Here is a 23,503-nt window from a genome sequence, read left to right as displayed (position 1 = left end):
TTAATGAAAATCAAATGAAGCGCTTCAAATTACTACCAGATAAAGTGAAACCCGCTTTGCTACCACTGATACTGGTTGAGCGGTGTTGTATTTTCACATATCGTTTTTTAAACGTACATTAATGCAATATAGATTTTATAAATCTACAATTAATTTGCCATTTATCATTGTTAACACTTCTATCATGTTATTTGACTGATTGTGATTTTTTAAATTCTATGTGGTCATTGTATCCCAATAACGAAACCAGTAGTTCAAAGCATTATCTGTACTTACCTACTTACTTAAAATATTTTTTCCAATAAATCGACATGCCAAGCAATTATGTTGAAGAAGGTCGCCTGCAAAATTTAGCACAACTCATTAAGCCTTTGACATCAATCGAACTGCGCGATTATTGCCGTTGATGTTTCTGCTGTTGCATTCAGTAAACAGACAGCGTGGATTTTTCAGCGCTCTATAGGTACCGCTCTTCACGCTTTTCTTCTATTGAAATGCTGTAAGGCCACTGTATTGTCTTGGATTGAGTTGGAAATCTAATCGAGAAAAACAACGAATCCAATCAACTTGAGCCGAGTACCATGGCAAGGAATGAAATGGATGAAATTACAAATTGGATCCAGTGCTAAGGTCAAGCAGAGCTTGATCGAAAAATATTTCAACATCCGATGGTTAATATATATGTACTGCAATTTGCTGATAGTTGTGATTTATGATTTTTGAGCTTTGGAAAATTTGATTTTTTCGTACTTTTCTTCTTCTTCTTCTTTTTATCTTGAGCTGTGGTTTATTCATAAGTTTTATTTTATTCTAACTATTTAGGTATTTCACTAATAAATAAAGGCAAAACTTATACACACTTGAAAGATTAACTATTTCGCTACTCATTAATATTTTTTTGAAATATTTTTTCTGTTAGTTCAGAATTTAATTGAAGTGGTATCGCCAATAGAAACACAAAATAATTAATTTTGCAGTTTGCCTGGTTTTTGCAAATTTAAAGTTTTATAACTTTTTTGTGCATAACGGAAGTTTATAAAATTAAAAATTGGAACAGGTCAACGTGTTGCCAAGTCATAGGAAAAAGAAAAATGGGAAACAGGTATTGTCATGAAAAGATATTGAATATCTAGCGGAGACGGAACGGAGTAGCTTAAATATGTACAATTTATCAACATTTACTCTCTCGGTAAAAGGTAAAAGTGAATTAGAATTATATTGATGTTATGATGAGAAGTTGTGGGCATCGACTATGTGGATGAATTTATTCAATGAATGATTTACAATTTATATAAATTCAGGAATATTCAACCGTTTCGCATAAACTGGTTGTGAAGGTAGGACAATCCAGTAACCCCTTTGCAGTTTATATTGCCAAATGCTTTTTTGTCCAAGCGGTTTAACTTGTTGTTGGCCATCAAATTGTTGCATAAATAATTAAAGCTAGTAGTCACCGGTTTCTAGCAAAACATCTTCACTTGTAGACAAAATTTTAGTTGGTTGCTGAAGGAACGGCCAATTCGTGGCATAGGCAGTCCTATGTAGCAAATCATAATCCAACAGCTATAATTAATGCTAAATTACCGTCGATAAATTATTCTGGCTTACACATTTGCGGCGATTAAACATGCGTATTCGTAGGGATCGTACGAAAGCACACTTCTCTTCGGTAAAGGCGTGCAGAGTGCAATTTGACCGTTTGGAAACACGAGGCTGCCTGGTGCTCGTGCACAGTAAATCGCGACGCACTCCTGCAGGTGATTCTCACATTAGTATTCAGATAGATACAACAGCCCTCTATTTTTTGCACTCCCCTCTGCGCCACTGGTTTCACGAACAATCGGTCTTTGGGTAGAAACTGCTACTATTAGCTAAACGACTAACAACCAGTCAGTGTAGTACTTTTCGCCCAAGGACTTTTTTTTATCTCGGAGGGTTTGCTGCCGGATGAACACAATTTCGCAGGCACCTTTTCTCCTGCACCGCTCGTTTCAATTCATGGCTATTTATCATGACACTGTGAATGCGAATGCGAATGGCAATTTAATTGAAAGATTAATGTCATTTTAATATACTGTTTTTCCTTTGCAGACCATCGCAGTAAAAATGCACCGAAGTTAACTTTATTTAAAGACTTGTGCCTTTTCTAAAGTTATATTTTTATTGCTTTTTTAATTGAGTTACACAAACAATTTGGAAAAGTGAAAATCATCGTAGAAAAGCCCACTAGTAGTAGAAAAGTCAAGACAGCCGATACATACAAACTCATACGAAAATGATAACTCTTTTTACACGGAATCCAAAGTTGTCGTTCACAGCATGGCCAAAATGGTAGGAGGTTTGCAACTCTACAATGTCCAGAAAACAAACAGCACTAGTTTGAGAAGTTTTAAAAGATAAATCGTACCAAATTTGGAGGCCAGAAAACGCTCAAGAAAGTTCTACGAGAATTTGCTGATGAAATATGATCGTGTCGTTAGGGATGATGAATGTTTTCTGCCCCTACTTGGAGACTAGAAGGAGTTCATGGAAATGGACTCGCGAAAATGCAAATTGGTTGTTTGATAAAGTAGTCGGAAAACTAGCGATGCAAATGATGATGTCGTCGATCATGTTCAAAGATAGATTCATTTTCATCACAAGAAGCATAAAAGCTTAATATAAACCCGGTATAATATATAACTTTAACAATATTTGGGAGTCTTCATTTTATTTTATTGTATTAATAAGTCATTTTCTTCTCAATTCCTTAGAGTATTGCCTGTTTCAAAAATATTACCTTGCACACCTTCCAATTTTTTCTAATGATTTATTTACTTTCTTGCCATGTTTCCAGGTTGCCGCCGTCGTGAATCCCGACCTTCCCTTACGATGAAGGGTTGGTTCGATGCCTTTCGAGACGATGGAGCTCCCACGTTGTACTCGTTCTCGAACCGAACCCCGGTCACAGGCGATGTTTCAATTGTGGCCGTTTGTGTCATGTTTGCCACAATCTATCTGGCATTTCTGGTCATCTTTCCCGGTGTACGAAAACAGGTAAGCCCCTCGGAGCTTTTATTAAATGTCCATTACATTGCATAAGTAAACGACGATGTTGGTTTTTATGTCGAAGAACCACTTTCGCGGCGATTTAAATACATAACATTGCATCTATCTCCGATCAAGATGAGAGCGAATCGAAACACGGTCAACCACCTAGCGAGACACATCAACAACAACGCCACTCCACCGAACAAATACTCCTATAAAGTGTGCTCATATGATTCTTGTCTTGCTCTAGGGTGACTCAAAACAAAACACGACTCATGAAAGGTAAATCATGAAACGAAACTTTGCCATTTAACGACTACTTACGGATTAATGGCTGATGTTAATGGAGCGATGGCGAAATAAAAGACTAAATTTTCCTTTCAATCAGTCATCCTAATCCTTGTGTGAGAATTGAACAACATCATCACGAATCGGTACAATTACAGTCTGTGAGTCGAATGGACGATTACACACCTAATGAATCCATATACAGAACCAATAAGTATCCAGTCGATCAACCGTAATTACAGCTATTTCATGCTTCTCTTTAAAAATAAATTGCCAACTATGCGAATCGAACAGATGAAGTGTATTTCATATCTTTATTGAGATAGGTCAAGACATCGAGTAGAAAATATCGTAAGTCATTCCACTTAGCTTTCTTCCTTTATGAAGAGCATTTATCCATGCATGTTGCAATTGGCATCCAAATGAATTTGTCGCGTTGTTTGATAACACGCTTTCATTATGGTCATTAGTTAAAAGTAAAACTACGTTTCTAACATCATTTCTAGTTCTTACCAATTCTGAACAAAGGAATGGCGCAGAATTTCTCTTTTAAGCATAAACTTTTCAAACACGACAAAGTTGGTTGTATGATTAATAATAATTGAACAATTCAATTAGATTAGAAATAGAGCTGGGGTTTATTTCTAATTCCCGTCGAAGTAAGTAAAGCCACTGTAATTTTCATCATTTGTTGGATGGATTTAATGAATACTCCAAAAGTTCTTGTGCTGATTTGACTAAAACCCACTTACCTTCCGATCCGTGAACTTTGAAATCACTGAAAAGCGATTTATTGAAATTACGCAACTGACTTTATTCGTCGTATCGTTTTAAAATCCGTCCATCAAAATTTTTCATCGTCCGAACTAAAAATCGCAACAATGTTTACGAAGCTAACGCGCATGTATTTATGTAGGACGGCATGACAAATGTTATTCTGCAAAATTTCTGCAGGTCAGGCAAATTTTTCTAGCTGTAGAATAAGGACAATGCCTTGCGTGAGTTATTTTCATTTATGAATGACGGAAATTAAAACGAGTAGTCGACACTTTCTTCTTCGTCGCACGAAAAAACGTAGGAAATTTGGCTGGTAGGACTTCTTTAATAATAAAAAGCATTTAAATAGATCTCTGCTCACTTTGATTGATCGCGTATGATAGACAACAAACTAAAATGTTAGGGAATAACTAGTTTTGCATTGTATGTCACAAAAATGCTGATATTCTTAATAATTTGTGTTAAATAGGACGGGAATAGGCAATTACGACGAAGTAGCAACATACTCTACGTATTAAAACGCCATAACGTAAATGGAATAAATATCGTAAAATATAGGTAACTGTTGTTTTAGTGACTTTCAACTCCCAGTCGAGATTAGACACTAATTCTACAAATCAGTCGTTAACCTATTAGGTGGTTGGGTAACAACAGCCTTAATACAAGGTGCGGCAGGAAAAAATGTAAAAATTTGTGGTAGTCGTCGTCGTCAGTAGTCTAGAGCCATGGTGGCTCGAGCTGTTTCGAACAGTTGTCTCCATTCAACTCGAACTTGGGTTACTCGTCGCCAATTTTGTAGTCGTCTCAGATTTCTTGTCATCTTGCACGTTGAACACTCCTGTTGCCAGTACCGGTGGGGTTGTCAAAGAGAATTGTTTTCGTCGCACTGTCGTCCGGCATCGTTCAAGTCCACATTGAACTACTGATCTAATAAGGGGTTTGTACATCGGCTGCTTATTACGGCGGCGAATGCTTCTTGATCGTAGCGTTTTGCGAAAGGCAAAGTAGACCCGATTTCCCGCTTGAATACGCCGCTGGATCTCCTTACTAGCGTTGTTGTCCGCGGTCACCAGCGATCTCAAATACACGACCTTATCTTTCAATTCTAGTTTGTCGCCGTCAGCGGTTACCGTCCGAGAGAGGCTCGCGTTTGTTTCCTTTGAGCCTATGGTACTTCGTTCAAATCCCATTTTCAACTAGTTTTGATGGACTTTGTGGTTTTCACACTACGGTGAGATGTTTGTAGGTTTGTGCTTCAATATATTCCCAAATCGAATAACATAACGGGTTGATATCCGGACTGCTAGAGGGCCACAAATCTCTAGACAAAAAGTTGAAGTTTTTCATCCATCTTCCTTGGGTCCGATTCGACGTATAACATGGCGTGCCATCTCAATATAGAACAACGTATTGAACCTCAGAGAAGTTGGGCTTCACCCAGGGAACCACTTGGTCCTTCAAAATACCAATATACACTTCGGTATTGATTTTAATACCATCCATGGGACTCAAACTGCACTAAAATTTCTTCGATGAAATGAACTAGTCTTTGCGGGTAATGGACACAGCATCGATGTTGAACACCTTTTCGTCGGAGAGCAGGATTATCATTTTTTCCTTCTTCAACAAAGAAAGCTGTTGGGTTTGGGAACACTGGCAACCCTAACCCAGCAGTTACCACAAGGCACACTGTTGACAGATAACTGTCATCCAGATTGATGCCACTGGTGTCATCGCTCAATTGTCAAGCCACGTCATCATCGAGATTATTCTTTTCTTTCCCGGCAGATGAGCAATACCACGTTTTAATATGTCTTAAATAAAGTCTTTTTATAGTCTTGTAACGTAGTGTATAGTATATTTATTTAATCTATCACACCACCTCGTCGTCACATTATGACAGTGGCAACGAGAACGCGAGTGTCGTGAGTGTTTTGTCGTGAGTGAGCAACAAAATGGAGGATCAGGGGCAGCCGAAAAATCAAAACCAGGGAAACGGTATGCCTGGTCAAAATCAGCATCCGGGAGCCAATCCACCCGGCCAGAACCAGCAGTCCCACCAGCAGGCAATGTTTCCCCCGGGAATATCACCAGATGCTGTCATCGTCCAAATTTTGCAGCAACAACAAGCAGTTACAAACCAGCTTCTCCAGCAACAGCGCGAATCTGCCCACCAGAACAGAGCAGCAGCACCAGGAACCAACGAACATTACCGGTACGTGAGTTACATACTGCCGAAGACGCCCAAGGACTACAAGTTCGACGTCACGATCCAGAAGCTTACAGCGTTGTTTGGGGTCACCGAGTCAACGGTGAAGAAACGGTACAGTACCCTCAGCACTACTAAAGCCCCGACCGAAGGCTATGTCACTTTTGGATGTCGGGAAAACAAAAGGTGCGTAGAATTTGAACTGGCGAAGATGTCCGAGCAGCAGTTCAAATGCCTCATGTTTGTTTGCAGTATGAAACGAGAGCGCGATGCCGATGTGCGCACCAGGCTGTTGGCGAAAATAGAGAGTAACGCATACGTCAACTTGGAGGCGATTATAGAAGAATGTCACAGGCTGATGGATTTAAAAAATGATACGGCGATGACAGAAGGCCCATCGGGACAGGTGCAAGCAATCAAGGGAGGTCCACAGCATCATAACAAGTTCCGGAAGCGGCCGAGAGACAGGCGAAATCGTCCATCAATGCCAGAAGAGGCGAAGAAAGTACCAACAATGCCGTGTTGGAACTGCGGTGCAATGCACTATTCAAAGCACTGAAGTTTCCGAAATCATCGATGCAGCGATTTCGGGCAGTTTGATCACAATGAGGGCTACTACTCCAGTTCCAAGTGTTCGTCCAAGCCAATGAAGCAACGCAACAGTAAATATTCCACCAAAACCATCGTTTCCATCGGTACCGTCCAGAGCAAGCGACGGTTCGTACAGCTGGAAATCAACGGAGTTCCCGTGCGTCTGCAACTGGATACGAAATCGGACATCACCATCGTGTCCGAGCAGGTCTGGAAAAAACTAGGCCAACCAACAGCGATTCCTGCAACACAGATTGCCAAATCAGCTACAGGTGAGCAACTCGACTTGCAGCCAGAGATGTTTCGATCATTTTAACTCAATTTTAATTCATTTGACACTATCGTCTCAGCCGAGCAAAATTTTACAGAGTTATGTATGAGACATTTGTAGAACTCGTTATTATTTACAATTTTGCAGAATGAAGTGTTGCTGTAACTTTTGTAGTTACGGCGCTCTAATGCAATTACCTCTTTAGTAACTAAATGAACGTTCATTTAGTTACTAATGAGGTACTAGCATTGCATCACCGTAACTACAAAAAGTACAGCAACACTTTATTCAGCAAAATTGTAGATATAGTTATTATCTACAAATATCCTATACATCAATTTGTCAAATTTTGCTTGGTTAGGGCACTACTGTCAAATGAATCAAAATTCAGTCAAAATGATAGAACCATCCCTGCTTGCAGCATTATTTTGCTTGTGAGGTGACGTTGAACAGTTCGGCTCAAAGGGTCGGATTTTCGTCTCCAAATGTTCCCTGTACCTGCTGGGTATAGACTTCATCGACAAGTTCAACCTTTGCTGTCTATCGATGGACAACTTTTGTAACCAGGTTAGCGATGTACCAGTTGATGAAAATTCTTTGCAGAAGGCGTACCCGAAGCTTTTCAGTACAATGTTAGGGCTGTGCAATAAATTCAAAGTCAAGCTAGTCCTCAAGGAATCTTTTCGACCGGTTTTCCGCCCTCACAGACCAGTTTCCTACGCCATGCTCCCAACAGTAGACAACAAGCTTGATCGACTGGAACGGTTGAACGTTATTTCACCAGTGGACTACAGCGAGTAGGCGGCTCCGATGGTGGTGGTCAGGAAGGCGAATGGCACCATACGCATATGTGGAGATAACTCCACTGGGCTCAACGTGCGGCTCCAGTCCCATCAATATCCACTCCCGTTGCCTCAGGATATTTGATCCAAGCTGACCGGCTGCACCGTATTCAGCACAATCGACTTGTCCGACGCGTTTCTGCAAATGGAAGTCGATGAAAGTTCTCGCAGCATGCTCACCATCAAGGGCATGTACCAATACAACAGGTTTCCACCCGGAGTAAAGACAGCACCAGGGGCATTCCAACAGCTGATCGATACCATGCTGGCTGGACTTCCGGGTACCTCTGGGTACTTGGATGATGTCGTCGTCGGAGGCAAGGACGCTGAGGAGCATCAACGGGACCTGCACACAGCTATACGCTCTGAAAAGTGTCCTTTTGCGAAGGTGCAGATTGGATACTTGGGTCTCTTGCTGGATCGAGATGGTATTCGCCCAGATCCAACAAAAATCGCAGCGATCAAGAGCATGCCTTTACCAACGGATCTCATCGGGGTTCATTCCTTCCTGGGGTACTCCGGAATGCCAACAGGCGTTTAATAAATTCAAGGATACTTTATCCTCCGATCTTTTGCTTACGCATTACGACACGAAGCAGGAGATTATAGTGTCCGCCGACGCATCGTCAGTTGGAGTCGGGGCAACAATTAGATATAACTTCCCTGACAATAGAATCAAGGTCAATCAGTATGCTGCCCGAGCACTCAACGCTGCAGAGAAACGACACTCCCAGCCGGATCGTGAAGGTCTGGTGATAGTTTTTGCAGTCACTAAATTCCAAAAGTTTTGGAAGAGGTTCAGGCTGCAAACGGACCATGCACCGCTACTACGGATTTTTAAGTCCAAAAAGGGGATCCCGATCTACACCGCCAACCGGCTCCTACGATGGGCCCTCACTCTGCTCAACTAGGATTTCTCCATGGAATACGTCTCGACTGACAAGTTCGGGAATGCCGATGTGTTGTCCAGGCTCATTAACCAACATGCCAAGCCGGACAAAGATTTTGTCGTCGCGTCCACCACCATGGAAAAAGTTTTAAGGACAGTAGTAACTAGTAGCGTCAATTCTCTTCCTCTCACTTTTAGTATAGTTCAACAAGCTACAAAATCTGATCAAGTCTTTCGGAGCGTTTACAGCTTCGTTCGAGACGGCTGGCCAACGTCCAAGCTCGACACACGAGACAGTAAGCTGCGGCGATTCCACGATCGTCAAGAAGGACAGACTTGTGATTTACCGGAAAAGGTGCTTAACTCAACTGCACAAGGGCCATCCGGGAATGCAACGCATGGAAGCCGACCTACTGCGCCAGCTTTTCGCTAACAAGGGAAATTCAAAACACGGCACCCTTCCATCCACAATCTAACGGCCAGGCTGAAAGGATTGTGGACACGTTCAAACGAGCATTGCACAAAATTCAGGAGAGAGAAGGAAACATCAGGCTAGCAATGGACAATTTTCAGCTCTCGTATCGGATAACACCCAATCCGAACGTTCCAGATGGGAAATCGCCGGCTGAAACAATGTACGGTAGTCCACTGCGAACATCCCTGGATCTTCTGAAAGCACCTTCACAACAGGTTCAAGACACTGCAGACCAAGCTGAATCCAACCAACCAAGAGCTTTCGCACCGAAGGCAGTTGTATATGCCAAAGTCTTCGCACACATCAAGTGGACTTGGGCGCCTGGCACTGTGATGGAGAATGTCGGCAAGGTCATGTTCAACATCTGGTTAAACAGCAAGATGCCGATTCGGTCCCACATTAACCAGCTTCGGATCCTCTGACTCCGTCAGAACCAGACATGGAGCAAACGAATAAGCCATAGGAGCCGTTACCAATCAACATTCTGCTAAATGAGTGAAAGCTACCACACCTTTCATTTCCTGTGTTGGCAACCTCCTGAATCACCAGTAGGTCAGCCCGTAGCCTCCACAGCATCCAGTAGTCAAAGCTCAACATCGTGTTCAACAACGGAATTTGTAATCAATTCGTCTCCTGTGGTTCAGCTACCTAGACGCACTTCTCGCAACCGAAGATCGCCCGAATGGTTCCAGGCGTACCGCAGGTATTAAGGAGGGAGATGTTGGGAACACTGGAAATCCTAATCTCATATTTCATCTTCAAGCATCTTTGTATATTTGGTATATTTCATGATTCATGCGCATGCGTCACACTCCTCCTAGCATGCCGCCAATCATTGATCGCAGGTTTTTGCGTTCAAAAACGCCAAGAGCTCGTCGGCAGCTCTCTTTTAACGTCCACGCTTTAACCCTCTCTGTCCCATGGTAGCACAGGTGCTCCATGACTTCCGATACTAAAATTGGCCGATAAAATTTTTGAGGCATTCAAATATGGATATTTTGATTTCATAACGTAGTAAAAACATTGTTTTACAAGCTGTATAATTGCGTTTGACGAATTGCTAATTAATAGCTTTTTTACCTGATCAAAAACTGTAAACCACCGAAACACCCCTGGGACAGAGAGGGTTAAAGCCGTAGAGTACCACCGGAAGAATTAGCATTTTATAAAGCGCGTTTTGTGCAGAGTTGCAGGCTACGGTACTTTAGTTAGCTACGTAATCCATAGAAGGCCATGTTGGCAGCCGCTAATCGACTTTTCACTTCACTGCTCACATCATTGTCGCATGTCAATAACGTACCAAGGTAAACAAATTCGTCGACCACTTCAAAAGTATCTCCATCTATTACTACCGCAGTTTCAACATGGGAAGGACTACCACGCTCTCTATCAGCCACCATATACTTTGTTTCGGAAAAATTAATGGCAAACCTTATCCACGCAGCTTTCTCCTTAAGATGTGTGTGCGCTTCTTCCACAGCTCTACTGTTAACACCGATGGTATTAATGTCGTCCGCAAACCCCACGAGTATGTACGATTTCGTGATGATGGTACCACTTCTTCACACGTCTGCCCTTCGAATAGCACATTCCAATGCAATGTTGAACAGCAAATTCGATAGTCCGTGACCTTTCTCCAAATCATCTCACGTCAGAAACGAGTCCGATGTCTCAGCCGCTATCTTGACGCTTGATTTTAGCCATCAAGGGTAACACGAATCAACCTAATCAGTTTTGTTGGAAAAAGACATGTTCAAACATAATCTGCCACAGCTCATTTCGTTCAACTGAATCGTACACCGCCTTGAAGTCTATAAACAAATGGTGAGTCTGTAAGTTGAATTCCCGGAAATTCTCGAAAATTTGTCGCAAGGTAAATATTTGATGCGTCGCGGAGCGTCCCTTTCGAAGATTGCGCAGGTATTCGCCAACAAAAGAATCTTGCAACGGCTTCAGTCTATGAAACAGGATGAAGGAGAAAATTTTGTGTGCAGAATTGAAGAGAAGAATGTCTAGGTAAATATGGTGGATTGGCAAGTTCATTCGAATCACACAGAGGGCGTCGTCAAGGTGACGGCCATCGGCAAAGCAAACGAATGCATGGATGTTATCGGCAGACCATCTATGGTGGTGGTTGAACAGTACACCAGACTAAAGCGCGAAGCAGAAAACATTGAGTTAAAGGTAAATACGTCTAAAACAGATTACATGCTGGCCAGTGGAACCGAGGCCGACCGACGCCGCTTGGGCAGTACCGTAATGATTGGTGGCTCTTGCCGTATCAAGAATTTTTCTGCATTGTACTCGGTCCTGAGCTACTCGTCACCAACTCGTTGCGCGTCTCGATACACGCAAGTCGGCTTCAAATTGTTCGAGCCATCTAGCACGTTGGGCCCCTCCATTCCTAGTGCCGGCGGGGTTCTCGAAGAGAACGGATTTCACTGCACAGTCGTCCGGCATCCTTGTGATGTGCCCGGCCTACCGTAGTCTCCCAACTTTCGCCAGTTGTACGATGGGAACCTCGCTAGGTGTACTTGGAATCTCTCCAAGTAGTGCCTGTAGCTCGTGATTCATACGCACCCGCCACTCTCCGCTCTCCGCTTGTACTCCACCAAAAATAGTCCGCAACACCTTTTGTTCAAATACAAGCAATGTTACTGTCTGAAGTCCGTAGAGGACTACCGGTCTGATTAGCGTTTTGTACATCGTCAGCTTTGTGCGGCGGCGTATGCTCCTTGATCGAAGTGTCTTGCGGAGGGAAAAGTAGGCTCAATTTCCAGCTTGAATGCGTTGTTGGATCTTCTTACTCGTATAATTGTCGGCGGTGACCAGAGATCCCAAATATACAAACTCATCAACCACTTCCAGTTCCTCGCCGTCAGTAGTCACTGTCCGTGGGAGGCAAACTTTGCTATCTCTGGAGCCTCTTCCTACCATATATTAGGTTTTCGCCGCATTGATTTGTAACCCTATCCCCCTAGCCTCCGGTTTTAGTCTGACGTAGATTGCCTCCGCCGTCCCAAGGTTTCTAGTAATGATATCGAGGTCGCTCGCCGGATCACACCTTCAATATTGGAGGAAAAGGATGAACTACGAGCTGGCGCAGCTTTTCGGCGTACCCAGTATCCAAAAAGTTGCTAAATAGCGATTTTGAATAAGATACCGGACAGTCCAACCCGTTGCCGCAACCCTCTGCGCAATTCGAAAGGACCTGAGAGTGTCCCCGAAACACGCACGTAGCACTCGCTCCAGAGTACCTATTATGGAATCAGAGTTATTATCGAAAATTTTATCCTCAGTTAATGACCTACATTTTACGTTGAGTCGCTTCCCGAACAGTTCCTAACGTCTAGTCGATTCTATGTTTAGTTTTTGTTCGATTTTGGGTTTGAACGTTGAAGTTTACTCAAGTCTCGAAACTGTACTAGTTTTCAAAGTTTACGAACTTGCCTATTACAGAGAGGCGGTATTCGATGGGTTTGATAGAAGTGAAGAATTTCTTGTTTTCCAAATTACTAGTGCTTGATGTCTATAAAATTGATGACTATAAAACTATATTCCATTGTCAAAATCAGAATGCTGCAGTCGGTGCTTCAATTGCTATTCACTATAAGTTGGTCGATGCATTAGATTTATTGGCATGTATTACAAAGGCATGAATAGTATGTTATGTGGTCCTTAGTTTTATTACGTTAACAATTAAAAAATCCGAGTAAAGTTTTATTTTAGTTGAATTGAATTCAACTAAATAATATTGATGTATTTATTTGTGTTAATTTTATTTATTCCCTCCGTTTCAGAAATTCACAACTTTTACCACCGTTACGCTTAGCCTATTTGTAGGACTAGTCATTTTAGGTAAGTACTCGATTTATTTAATCTCTGGCTTTATTATATCGCATGAAAATCCATTTAAGAACTATGAGATAAACTCCCAAATATTATGGCATAAAACGCTCATTATTCGGTAATTTCAAATCAATTTTATTGTAATGATTGTGAAAATCAATTACAGCATTTTTTTTTAAATTCCCACGAACTTGGGAATTGACTAAATGGTTGTGTTCTTGTTTTGCTGTTTGCGTTTGAACAGATTGTCACAAAACGATTCGTTTTTTCAAGCAACAAACGTTTCAAATCGAAAAATTGTTTTTAGTAGTGTTTAGTATAAGTATTGGAGAAATCTTTTTATCCCACACTGCATTTCACACCTGCAGACTCTCTAAATATCTTAACATCAGCGAATTCAACTCACGAGTTTTTAAACCAGTATGACAATTTCTTCTTCTAGCTACCCGCCTCGGTTCAGCATGGCACGTGGCCCAGTCGACAATCGTCGCACCCTACAAATCGTTTTCCCGCGAAAAGCTGCCGGCAAAAATCGGCGCCCATATTGGGCTGATGCACATAAACATAACCCTGGTGGCACTTCCGGTTGGAAATTGGACCCAGCCGGATATTGATTTTAACGAACAGTTCAGCTGGAATCAAGCCAATGACATGGGCAATTCCTATCGGAATGCGCTACAGCGGGGTTTGCCGTATCCCATTCTGACTGTGGCAGAGTACTTTAGCCTAGGGCAGGAAGGATTTTGCTGGGGCGGCCAGTACCGGGCAGCTGGTTACTACGCTAGCATTCTACTATGGCAAGTGCTCGGAGCTAATCGAGATTTATATGATTCAAGATTAACTCACTCAATTCGAAATCTGTTGTTCGCAGGGCATCGTTTGCGTCATGGTTACTGATGAATCTACTATTGGTAGCAGTACCTCGTTACGGAGCCTACACGATGGCACTCACCGGAGCACTGCTGGTTGGTGCCAGCATCGGATATAACATGATGCTTCCGAAACGACCGTTGACAATCTTCATCGAGGGAGGACATATAAGTTTCCATCTGGGATGGTGTTTCTGGCTTGTGCTGGTTGCAGGTTAAGTATAGGGAAACCCGCTTTTTCATTAATTTGAAGGACGATTTTTTACAAACGCGTCTGATTTTATGATGCGATCTAGAATGTATATGCAAACAAGACTTTTCATATTTTTCAGGCATACTGTGTTTATCAATTGGACTGGTTATATCCGTTATTGACCTGGTGTGGCCACACCGTTTTTCGACGATTCTAGAAGTAACAAATACCTTTTATCTTCTGTAATATTTACAACGGCTGAGTAATTTTGTGTTCTCTTAGGTTTATTATGACACCCCTTATGACCGACACGTGATATTGGAAGAATCTCACGATGTCCGATACCGCAAACGTAATAGCAAAGGTCTAGAAGATCCCCCTGGTTTAGGATCACGCATTCTACGGTAAGATACTTCTAGTAAAAACTTGTCAAGTTAACCGACTGAAAAACTATGTCTATCACAGCCGCTTATCGTCGAAAACTCGCGACCAGAGCAGCGACAAGATGGGTATCGAAAACCGTGCCTTCCAGCATGAAGTTCCTAAGTCACCCTGGCGTTATCCGTTCCGAAGAATGCAGCAAACGCCACCGCAGGGTATCCAGCGGACCGTTTCACAAGATTCCAACTCCAGTATTGCATCTGCCGCCGCCATGTCTCCGTCACTGCACAAAGTGGCACTATCCAGAATGCTACCGTAAGCACCATCTACTTTCACTGAAACATGTTTGTAATATAAATTTATTTGTTGTGATCATTTCAGGAAACCCCCTCTCGAACGAACTCGTGAAATATCTAACTGGTGAGCAAAAGTATTCCGTCAACCATTGCTCAACCACCATGAAAAGTTAGCTGCCAATCCTCATACACAAATGTTGAGAACATAAATGATTAACATCGAAAACACGTGTGCAACTTTACGTGATGAATCTCTTGTGATATTAAATCGTAAAAAGCAGAATTATATAGATTGCAATAACTTAAACTAACCGAGGGAAGAAAACAGACAACACAGAAAACATGGATCACGTTTAACGACTTACTATACAAATAGGACAAACAATTTTATTTAGATAGGAGATAATTAATAAGGACACGCAGAAATGGCTTCGTATGGAGCAGATTTTAACTAAGTTTTGCAGTAGTATTCTATGAATTATTCCAGATTTTTTTAAAATTCGACTATTCGCGTATATTCATGAGCGCATTTATGTAGAAGACACAAGAAATGAGCCATCAAAACAGCATATTGCATGGATACCTTATAAAATTGCAGAAGAAAGAAACCTAGTGAAGTGTAAGTGATTCTTGAATCGTTAAGTATTAATAAAGTAATTGTGCCGTTTACATGTGGACTAGCTGAGATTAGGCATCGAAACAAATGGAATTAAATTCAGATTTGATTGTTGCGTCAGTTCTAACGAACATCTTAATGTAAAACAGTTTAAAATTTCTATGTAACCAAATATCACGTCTCCAGCTTGTAAGTATATTTGTATCATTCACCCTAGAGTAACACTCAAATCCTACTCGACGAGCAAAGAGCACTCACTCCAGCAATCGACGGTGTGAAATTATCCTGCTGTAGCCTGCATGTTTATTGCAGCACTTGTATTTCTGATGATGATTCTACTGACTCAGAAAATAATAGTACATGGAGTACATGCTATATACTATTAAATCCGTCGATCATTCGGACGAGGATAGCATTCTTGAATTCGACCTCTAAACTGGGTTGGGTACTCGTACCACTGCGTCCAGTATTTTGAACTATTGCAGTATTCCCCGTTTATTACTTTTACTATACGCTTCAAGCTGACCTAGCACTTATTGAGAAAGTGATAGGGAGGTAGCTGGAGCGAGACAGGTGCCAATCAGAGGTGAGTTGGTTTGAACCTTGTTACCCTGATCGGCGACGCAGACCATATCTCCCCTTTTTGAGATATTGCAATCTGCGTGCTATTTGTGCTCAACAATTGCAGAGCAACTGTTCCGAGGTTAATTATTATCTTCTACAAAACCGAGATTCCGAAAATGATATTTACTCAGACAATGTCCTGTCACAAGACCGACAAGCGTGCTGAGATCTCTCTCATTGAGACTCAGTAACTTTTGAGTAACCTTAATACTCAAAGGTATAATTTTTTAGATTGTTTGAGCGATTGTACGGTCATTCAATTGGCCATGACTGTGCAGCTCTTCGATTGTTTCAGCTCACCGTTCAGAGTTGGAGCCACCTCTTCTGTCGACTCACTACGTGCCGGCGTGTTGAGGATAGACGAGGAACAGGGAAGGAGGAAGTGTTCCTCTCCTATTCTCCACTTCACCTCCTTCGTTTCTTTGTTTTTCGGCAGAGAGAGCATGCTCGGTAAGAAATAGTCCACTGCATCAGTGACCGGCTGGATGCAGCAAGGGCAAATTACTGTAGAGAGCGCCCTGGTACTCCACAGGATCCGTTGCGGCAGAGAATTTATAGAACCCCCTCCACCATTCATCCTTCGGCGCGGGTCGCGTCACACCTTGGATTAGGCCTTTATCCATTCAAGTCTTTACGTAATAGCCATGGATAACGGCTATTAAAACCATCCTCCTTTAGGGGCTATGGACTCTCTGCTTTTACAGGCGGAGAGTTCCCACTCAGCATTCGCATGAGTGCCTCCTTTCCTGTCCGCATACGACCTCAGATTCCAACGGTTGTCCGATTTCCACTAAGGAACGTATCCCAGATGGTACCACGAGGAGGTAGGGACAGGAGTTGCTGAATAAGAGGCTGGGGATCTCCGTTTGATCTATTTTATAGCCGCATGTATAAAATAGACTGCGAGGTTCTGCAGCGCGTTATTCAACCATTTACCATCCTAAGAAGGTCATTAACGCTTTAAAGTTTATTCAATCGAAAGTGGACTTCTCTTTGGCGACATCCACTTAGTACGTCACGCAAATTTTGACCAAAACCAACCCCCCCCCCACCCCTCCCCCCTTGTCACATTTCGTCACACATTCGTGACCCCCCCCCCTTCACAACAAAAAAAAATGAATATTCATTCCCAGCTTTTTATTTAAAGCTATCAAATGAATTTCAGCAAATAAAAAAAGGAAAATTTTCGAGCTTATAAGTCATCGATTCACGGATTTTGAAGATGATCTCCAATTGCCGCGATCGGATACGCTTCAGAAGTCGCTGATGTGCGATCGATTAATGTTTCGCGCATATCCACGCGCTTTACATCCATCCACTCAAATTCGTCTGATCTAGTTGAAAGAATCAGGACTTCCTGCTGACGTCTTGCAGCAACACGCCTTGGAAGAACTTTTCTGACGGATTTTGTCATTTTGTGTATTCATTCAATCGTGCAATCATTCAACACTATCTTAGATGCGAAATTTAATCCGTAAGTGGCGTAAACTCTATCCTTCAGAGAGCTTTTGAGTGAGGGGCAGTATAGATTATACCGAAAAACCTTAAAAGTAGCCATTAAACTTCGGTATCAATTTTTGTTCATCGATTGAGTTCAGCATGAATATCAAGGGAAAACATTGCCATGGGTAGCATCTGGTAGCATCCCGTAACCCTTCAGGAGTTTGTGCGACTGCTATTTGCGGTTGCAAAAATCTTTTAGGCAGGACGGTACTCAAGCAGCTCTTCAGTGGAGTACTGCATATTCTGTAAAGCCTTAACGGATAGTTCATACTACATAAAATAAATGAGTCCTGTTCACCCATATACGTTAAAAAAAATTTTCATTCAAAAAATTTAACTATTTGTTTTAAAATCCATCAGTACGTTAATTTTATAGAAGCTTTCAATAATTGTGTCTTAAAATGAAGGCTAAATTATAATTTCCCGAATAAATTTTCCATTTGATTTTTTTCATGTGACGTCACAGAACTTCATACCCCCCCTCCCCCCTACGTCACAAATCGTCACGATTAGGTCAACCCCCCTCCCCCCTCTAAGCGTGACGTACTTTATGAACGCCCCCTTTGCATTAATTTCTCTAACTTCTACCGCAGAGCACAGGCACCCACGCCATTGAACTAATTTATCCCCTATTGTATGCATTGTCCTGGCAAAAGGTGAACATGTGCATTCCGTAACCTCTGTTCACCAACTCCTACCTTTACCTCCACGTGGTGGTAACTGGAGTACGCAACCTCGGCAATCATATGCTAACAGGGAAGAGGGCACAGTGGCTCCCGCCCACCTTAACATGGCAGCTCCGTCAGCGGGATAAGGACCTTAGGTTAACAGCTTACTGTACCGGAAAACAAAAAGTTAATGAAAATGAAAGAAGAAATCTGTCTGGATTATTGGCAACGACCTTTAGCATGAAAACACGGACACGAATCGGAACATGGAATATACTGACCCTTGTCCAGCAGGGCAAGCTGACTCAACTTGCAACGGAAGCTAGCCGCCTGAAGCTTGAAATCCTGGGGCTAAACGAGGTCCGCTGGCCAGGTACTGGCGAACACAAGACACCATCCGGGCAAGTCTTGCTCTACTCTGGCATACGAGGTGAAAATGCTACTCGAGAAAGAGGAGTTGGATTCATACTGAGCCCAGGGGCACATGCGGCCCTGATGAATTGGGAACCGATAAACGAAAGAATAATAGTTGCCAGTTTCAGGACACGGGTTAGAAACCTTACAGCAATCCAGTGCTATACGCCAACAGATGCTGCCGACTTGCAGGAGAAAGAGAGTTTCTACAGCCAGCTGAACAGCATGGATGAGAAAATCCCGAAGGACATTCAAATTCACTTGGGCGACTTCAACGCTAAGATTGGCTCAAACAATGCGGAACTTGAACGCGTCATGAGACGCCATGGCCTAGGAGAGAAGAGCGAAAACGAGGAGCTGTTTACAGAATTCTGTGTTAATAACAACATGGTCATTGGTGGAACGCGCTTTTTGCCCATAGACCAGTACATAAAGTCACGTGGGTTTCCCGCAACGGGCGAACAGGAAACAAAATCAACCACATCTGCATCAGCCGAAAATGGCGAAGGAGCATTTTTGATGTACGCAACAAACGCAGCGCTGAATTTGCATCCGGCAAATCTTGTTATCGCTGCGATACGTTTGCGCGTCGCACGTGTCCAGCAACGGAAGGAGAAAGTTAGGTGGCGTAACGACGTCCGGGCAAAAGGACATTTGTTGAATAACTTGAATCCCGAGCCTCGGATTTGCCACCCGATGGAACCGTTGAAGGGCAATGGACCGGCATCAAGACCGCCTTCATCACGACCAGTGAGGAAACCCTCAGCAACGTTAATAAAATAAAATAAAAAGCGCGCAGCGGGCGGAGGGAGTGGATATCGGATGAAAAGAAGTTGGAAGAAGATCGACGAGCGGAGAGAGGCGAAAGCCGGCATTGAGCGAGCGCGAACCAGATCGGCTAAGACAACTGACCGTCAACGGTACACCGAACTGGAGAGAGCTGTAAAACGAACTTGTAGGTGGGACAAGAGAACCTGAACTAACTCCGTAACCGAACAATGGGAAACTGCCGCCGCCAATGATGATATCCGTTTGTTGTACAATATTTCTCGCCGCCCTAATGGTGCCAGGATGAATACAAATATGCTAAAGGACAGAGCTGGTCAGCTACCCAACAACAATGGCTGGTTTACAGTATATACGGAAAAATATTGTTTTTGCATATTTGTGCGACAAATTGACAGTTGGCTTATCTGCCCTTTTCAAATGTTGGTCGACATTTTCATGCAGTGCCGGAGCAAAATGATTCGCTAGGACTGACAGTTGTTCGAATCTCCAGAACTTTGAGTTGAACCGATACAAAACAAACATAAAGATTTTGCAAAGTAGAAAAACTTCCAATAATGTGCAAAAACCGATTAAGGATCACTGCTGTGTTCGACTAAGTAGTTAAGTAGCCACACCAACTTCTAAACTATTTTTCAAATTTATGCTATTTCAATTCACTATTTTAAAAGTATTTTTAAAATACCTTGCAAAAAAGGTTCTTACAAAACCTGATGAAAATTTAGGGAAGTTTTCAATCAAAAACTAGTTAAAAATTGAATTTACTGAATTTTTTTTTTGAGAAATAGACCGCATCTGATATTTGTTTTCGTTTTTATCACCATCGCAGCACGTAGCGCCACGGCGGCAGTTTTTACTCCAATAGGGACCCATCAATCATTTCATCTGACGTGATTTCTGCCCGGAAAAAATAACCAGAGCACGAAGATGAAAATTATGGTAACAGTAGGATACAAAATATGAAAAAAATTGAATTTGAGACACTTTTACAATAAATTTACCATAAGTTTCAATGTCTTCAATAAAAACTGTTGTAAACGCATTGTTTATACTACAAAATTTAATGTAAATTTTTTTACGGGTGCTTTGATTCAAAACTTAGCGGCTTTTGAATCCCTTGTCGCCTCTGTAATCTATCGACCTTTTCGCGTGCATAATGGCGGCTAGTGGGTACAACTTTCGGAGAACATTAGCATGCCTTTGGCAACTTTATTCCTACGGGGTGAAGTGGCTGTCAAACTCATACACTTCCGATGTGCCATGCATAGGTACCAAACTGTTAATTTTGACAGGAACCAAAAAATTTGCTGGGAATTCCCCTTTACCGAGGACCATTTGAAAGTTGCTCTCTTCACTTCTACATAAGAAAGAGGTAGCAACACACCATGCCCTTGCTTTATTCACGTCAAGTTGATATTTCCAGCCTTACCACAGAACTTTCAAGCATACGTGAGCGGAGCTCCCAAAATCAAATAAACATTGTCGAAAACTGTACCCACTAGCCGCCATTAAGCGCGCTAAAAGGTGAATAGTCTCTGTAATCTTCATCTGGAGCCCGAGCAACCATTTGTTCAAATACAGCCGAAATTCGTTAATTGGGTCACGACTGCACCTGATTCTGTATTTGCACCACCCCGCTGTCACAAATGTCATTCCCATACATTTTTCGTGTAGCCAACATCTCATCTAGCCCACAACAAACTTTGCCTCGGATAAAATATGTTAGTGAGTAGCCCGCTCTAACTTCAGCCTCGGATAAATGTGTATTGGTTGAATCGGTAGCCTGATTTGCACCTTGAAATTCATATGTAAATTCCAACACGGAGCGAAAAAGCTCCAGTTTGTGTCAAACAAAATGATTGTTGCTTTAAGCCTCAATAAAATATTTTTATAACAACCTGAAATTATTGTTGTTTCAAAACGAGATTCTGTGTGAATCAAGAAAATAACAGTTTTGAATTAAAAGTAAAGTATTTTCAAATTTGAAGTTAACATTGATATAACAATAAATATTTCTATTTCAATCATACCTTTCAGTTTGAAACAAAACGAAATTTTTGTTTGTGCGTAAAACAACCATAAATATGGTTGAAACTACATTTTTATTCTCCGTGAAGCAAGTAAATTGTTTTAGCAACATTGTTCATTTTTATCGGTGTACTTTTCAAACTTTTTCGACATTCGAGCTGTTCGAAACAATTTTAACAAATATCTGGCATCTCTGCCACTAGTGTCATGTGAATCGTGTATGTCAAAAAATGATATAAAAATTGACGAGTTATTTAAATTGGTTTAATCGGATGCTGGACGCTGAATTGGTTACAATTTGTAGTTTTTAAAAGCTTGATATTACTTTTAATTCAATAAATCGAAGTAGTTTTTAATTGTGGTAAGTATCCATGCATGTTGAAAATAATTGGAATGCTAATCAGTTCATTTTTCGTCAGATAAACATGACAGGTCGCGAAGGAGGCAAGAAAAAACCGCTGAAGCAGCCCAAGAAAGACTCGAAAGAGGTGGACGAGGAAGATCTAGCTTTTAAGCAGAAACAAAAGGAACAGCAGAAAGCTATGGAAGCTGCCAAGCAAAAAGCTGCTAAAGGAGGTCCTTTAGTAGGTGGTGGCATCAAAAAGTCTGGCAAAAAATAACCATTTCCGCAGACTAACCTCGTGACAAGGAGTATTCGATCTAACCTACATCTTTCCGCAGCTGATGTGCTGAAACAATGCTTTTCGAGGTTAGCCGTATGTTGAGGGTAAAACATTCGTAAGGATTAGATTGCTTCTCCATGCAAATCGACCAAATCATTTGTCACGTTCTTCATTTGTAACGTAAAATTAAAAATAAATTGTAAGCATTTAAAACAAGTATAATATCCTTTGTGTTTTCGTTCTATAGTTTATCACTCAATATAATCAATTTTATAAATAATGAATGGAATAGTTTTTTTCGATTGAAAAAACAAACTAAATAATTTATGCTCCGCTAGCCGGAATAAAGTGCTCATAGTATGATTTAGTATATTCCACCATTAAATCCTGCATTGCATGAGGTACAAAATCAGGATTGCCTTGCCCGCCTTCGATTTTTCCCTCGGCTGTGTATCGCATATAACTAGCCACCGTTGTTTCTGGTGGAAGAATGGCTCCATCTTCAATAATACAATTATCCTTTAGGACACAACGCCGTCCCTAAAAATACTACGTATGAAAAATATTGTTTTAACTACCCGTATCATGCATACCACTACTGCATTTTTCCCGATGTAAACGTAAGATCCAATAGAAGCAGCTGACACTATTGCCCCTTCTCCAATAAAGACGTGGTCGCCGATTTGGAGTGGAAAAAATGCTACTCCTTTACTAAACTGCTTGTAAGGCGGTCGTACAACCGACCCTTTTGAAATAACACAGTATCGTCCGGTACGAACCGCGGCCAGATCACCACGGATTATTGCTCCACTTTGAACAATCACTTTCCCGTGGAGAACGATATTTTGCGAACCGCAGAGAATAGTTTGTCGACTAACCTTATTTCCTGAGGCTGTTTCGACGTATTCATCTTTATTGTAATATGTGTTCAGAACATCCATGTCGAATTTACTGTTGAATGCCTACCGCTTTAAATATAAAAATATAGAACGAACAGGAAAAAGAATTTTATTTTGATGATTTTTTGGTTTTTTGTTTTGACAGGATTTCAATTCGAATGAATCAGAGATGCCAGATTAAATGAAACTCGAAAACCAAAGCAAAGCACAGCTGCTCGAAACCAAATGTCGCAGGCAGGTCGCAAGTATAGTTACTATATATATATATTGTGCGCGCATTCCCTTACTGGACACGACGGTTGAAACAGTCGTGTTTCTGAACGGTCGTAAAAAGGGTCGTTTTTAGCTTTTGACAGATAAAATGTCAAATTGTGTTATCATC

At 41.7% G+C, this 23,503-nt stretch overlaps 2 protein-coding genes across 9 annotated transcripts in view; one reads left to right on the top strand and one right to left on the bottom strand.

The window, feature by feature from the left end:
- The window catches only part of LOC128744759 (dual oxidase maturation factor 1), an 80,031-nt gene extending 64,329 nt beyond the window's left edge, over positions 1-15,702 (top strand). For all 8 annotated transcript variants that reach the window (XM_053841983.1, XM_053841979.1, XM_053841982.1 and 5 more), the window contains exons 4-11: positions 2,837-3,036; positions 13,173-13,230; positions 13,664-14,018; positions 14,093-14,304; positions 14,423-14,502; positions 14,566-14,687; positions 14,749-14,979; positions 15,046-15,702. In XM_053841983.1, coding sequence (XP_053697958.1) covers positions 2,872-3,036; positions 13,173-13,230; positions 13,664-14,018; positions 14,093-14,304; positions 14,423-14,502; positions 14,566-14,687; positions 14,749-14,979; positions 15,046-15,088 — 1,266 coding nt within the window. In that variant the 5' untranslated portion in view covers positions 2,837-2,871 and the 3' untranslated portion in view covers positions 15,089-15,702. The remainder of the gene's footprint in view (positions 1-2,836; positions 3,037-13,172; positions 13,231-13,663; positions 14,019-14,092; positions 14,305-14,422; positions 14,503-14,565; positions 14,688-14,748; positions 14,980-15,045) is intronic.
- A 6,725-nt stretch (positions 15,703-22,427) lies between these two features.
- Positions 22,428-23,236, bottom strand: LOC128742728 (dynactin subunit 5). The gene is made up of 2 exons (XM_053839175.1): positions 22,816-23,236; positions 22,428-22,762 (listed from the first exon to the last, which is right to left on the bottom strand). The coding sequence occupies exons 1-2, from the start codon at positions 23,161-23,163 to the stop codon at positions 22,547-22,549; spliced, it is 564 nt and encodes a 187-aa protein (XP_053695150.1). The 5' UTR covers positions 23,164-23,236; the 3' UTR covers positions 22,428-22,546.
- Between the last annotated feature and the right edge of the window lie 267 nt (positions 23,237-23,503).

The sequence above is a fragment of the Sabethes cyaneus genome, chromosome 3 (genome assembly GCF_943734655.1).
Source record: "Sabethes cyaneus chromosome 3, idSabCyanKW18_F2, whole genome shotgun sequence".
Taxonomy (NCBI): domain Eukaryota; kingdom Metazoa; phylum Arthropoda; class Insecta; order Diptera; family Culicidae; genus Sabethes; species Sabethes cyaneus.
The sequence above is the reverse complement of the archived record's forward strand: the minus strand, read 5'-3'. Positions and strand labels throughout refer to the sequence as shown.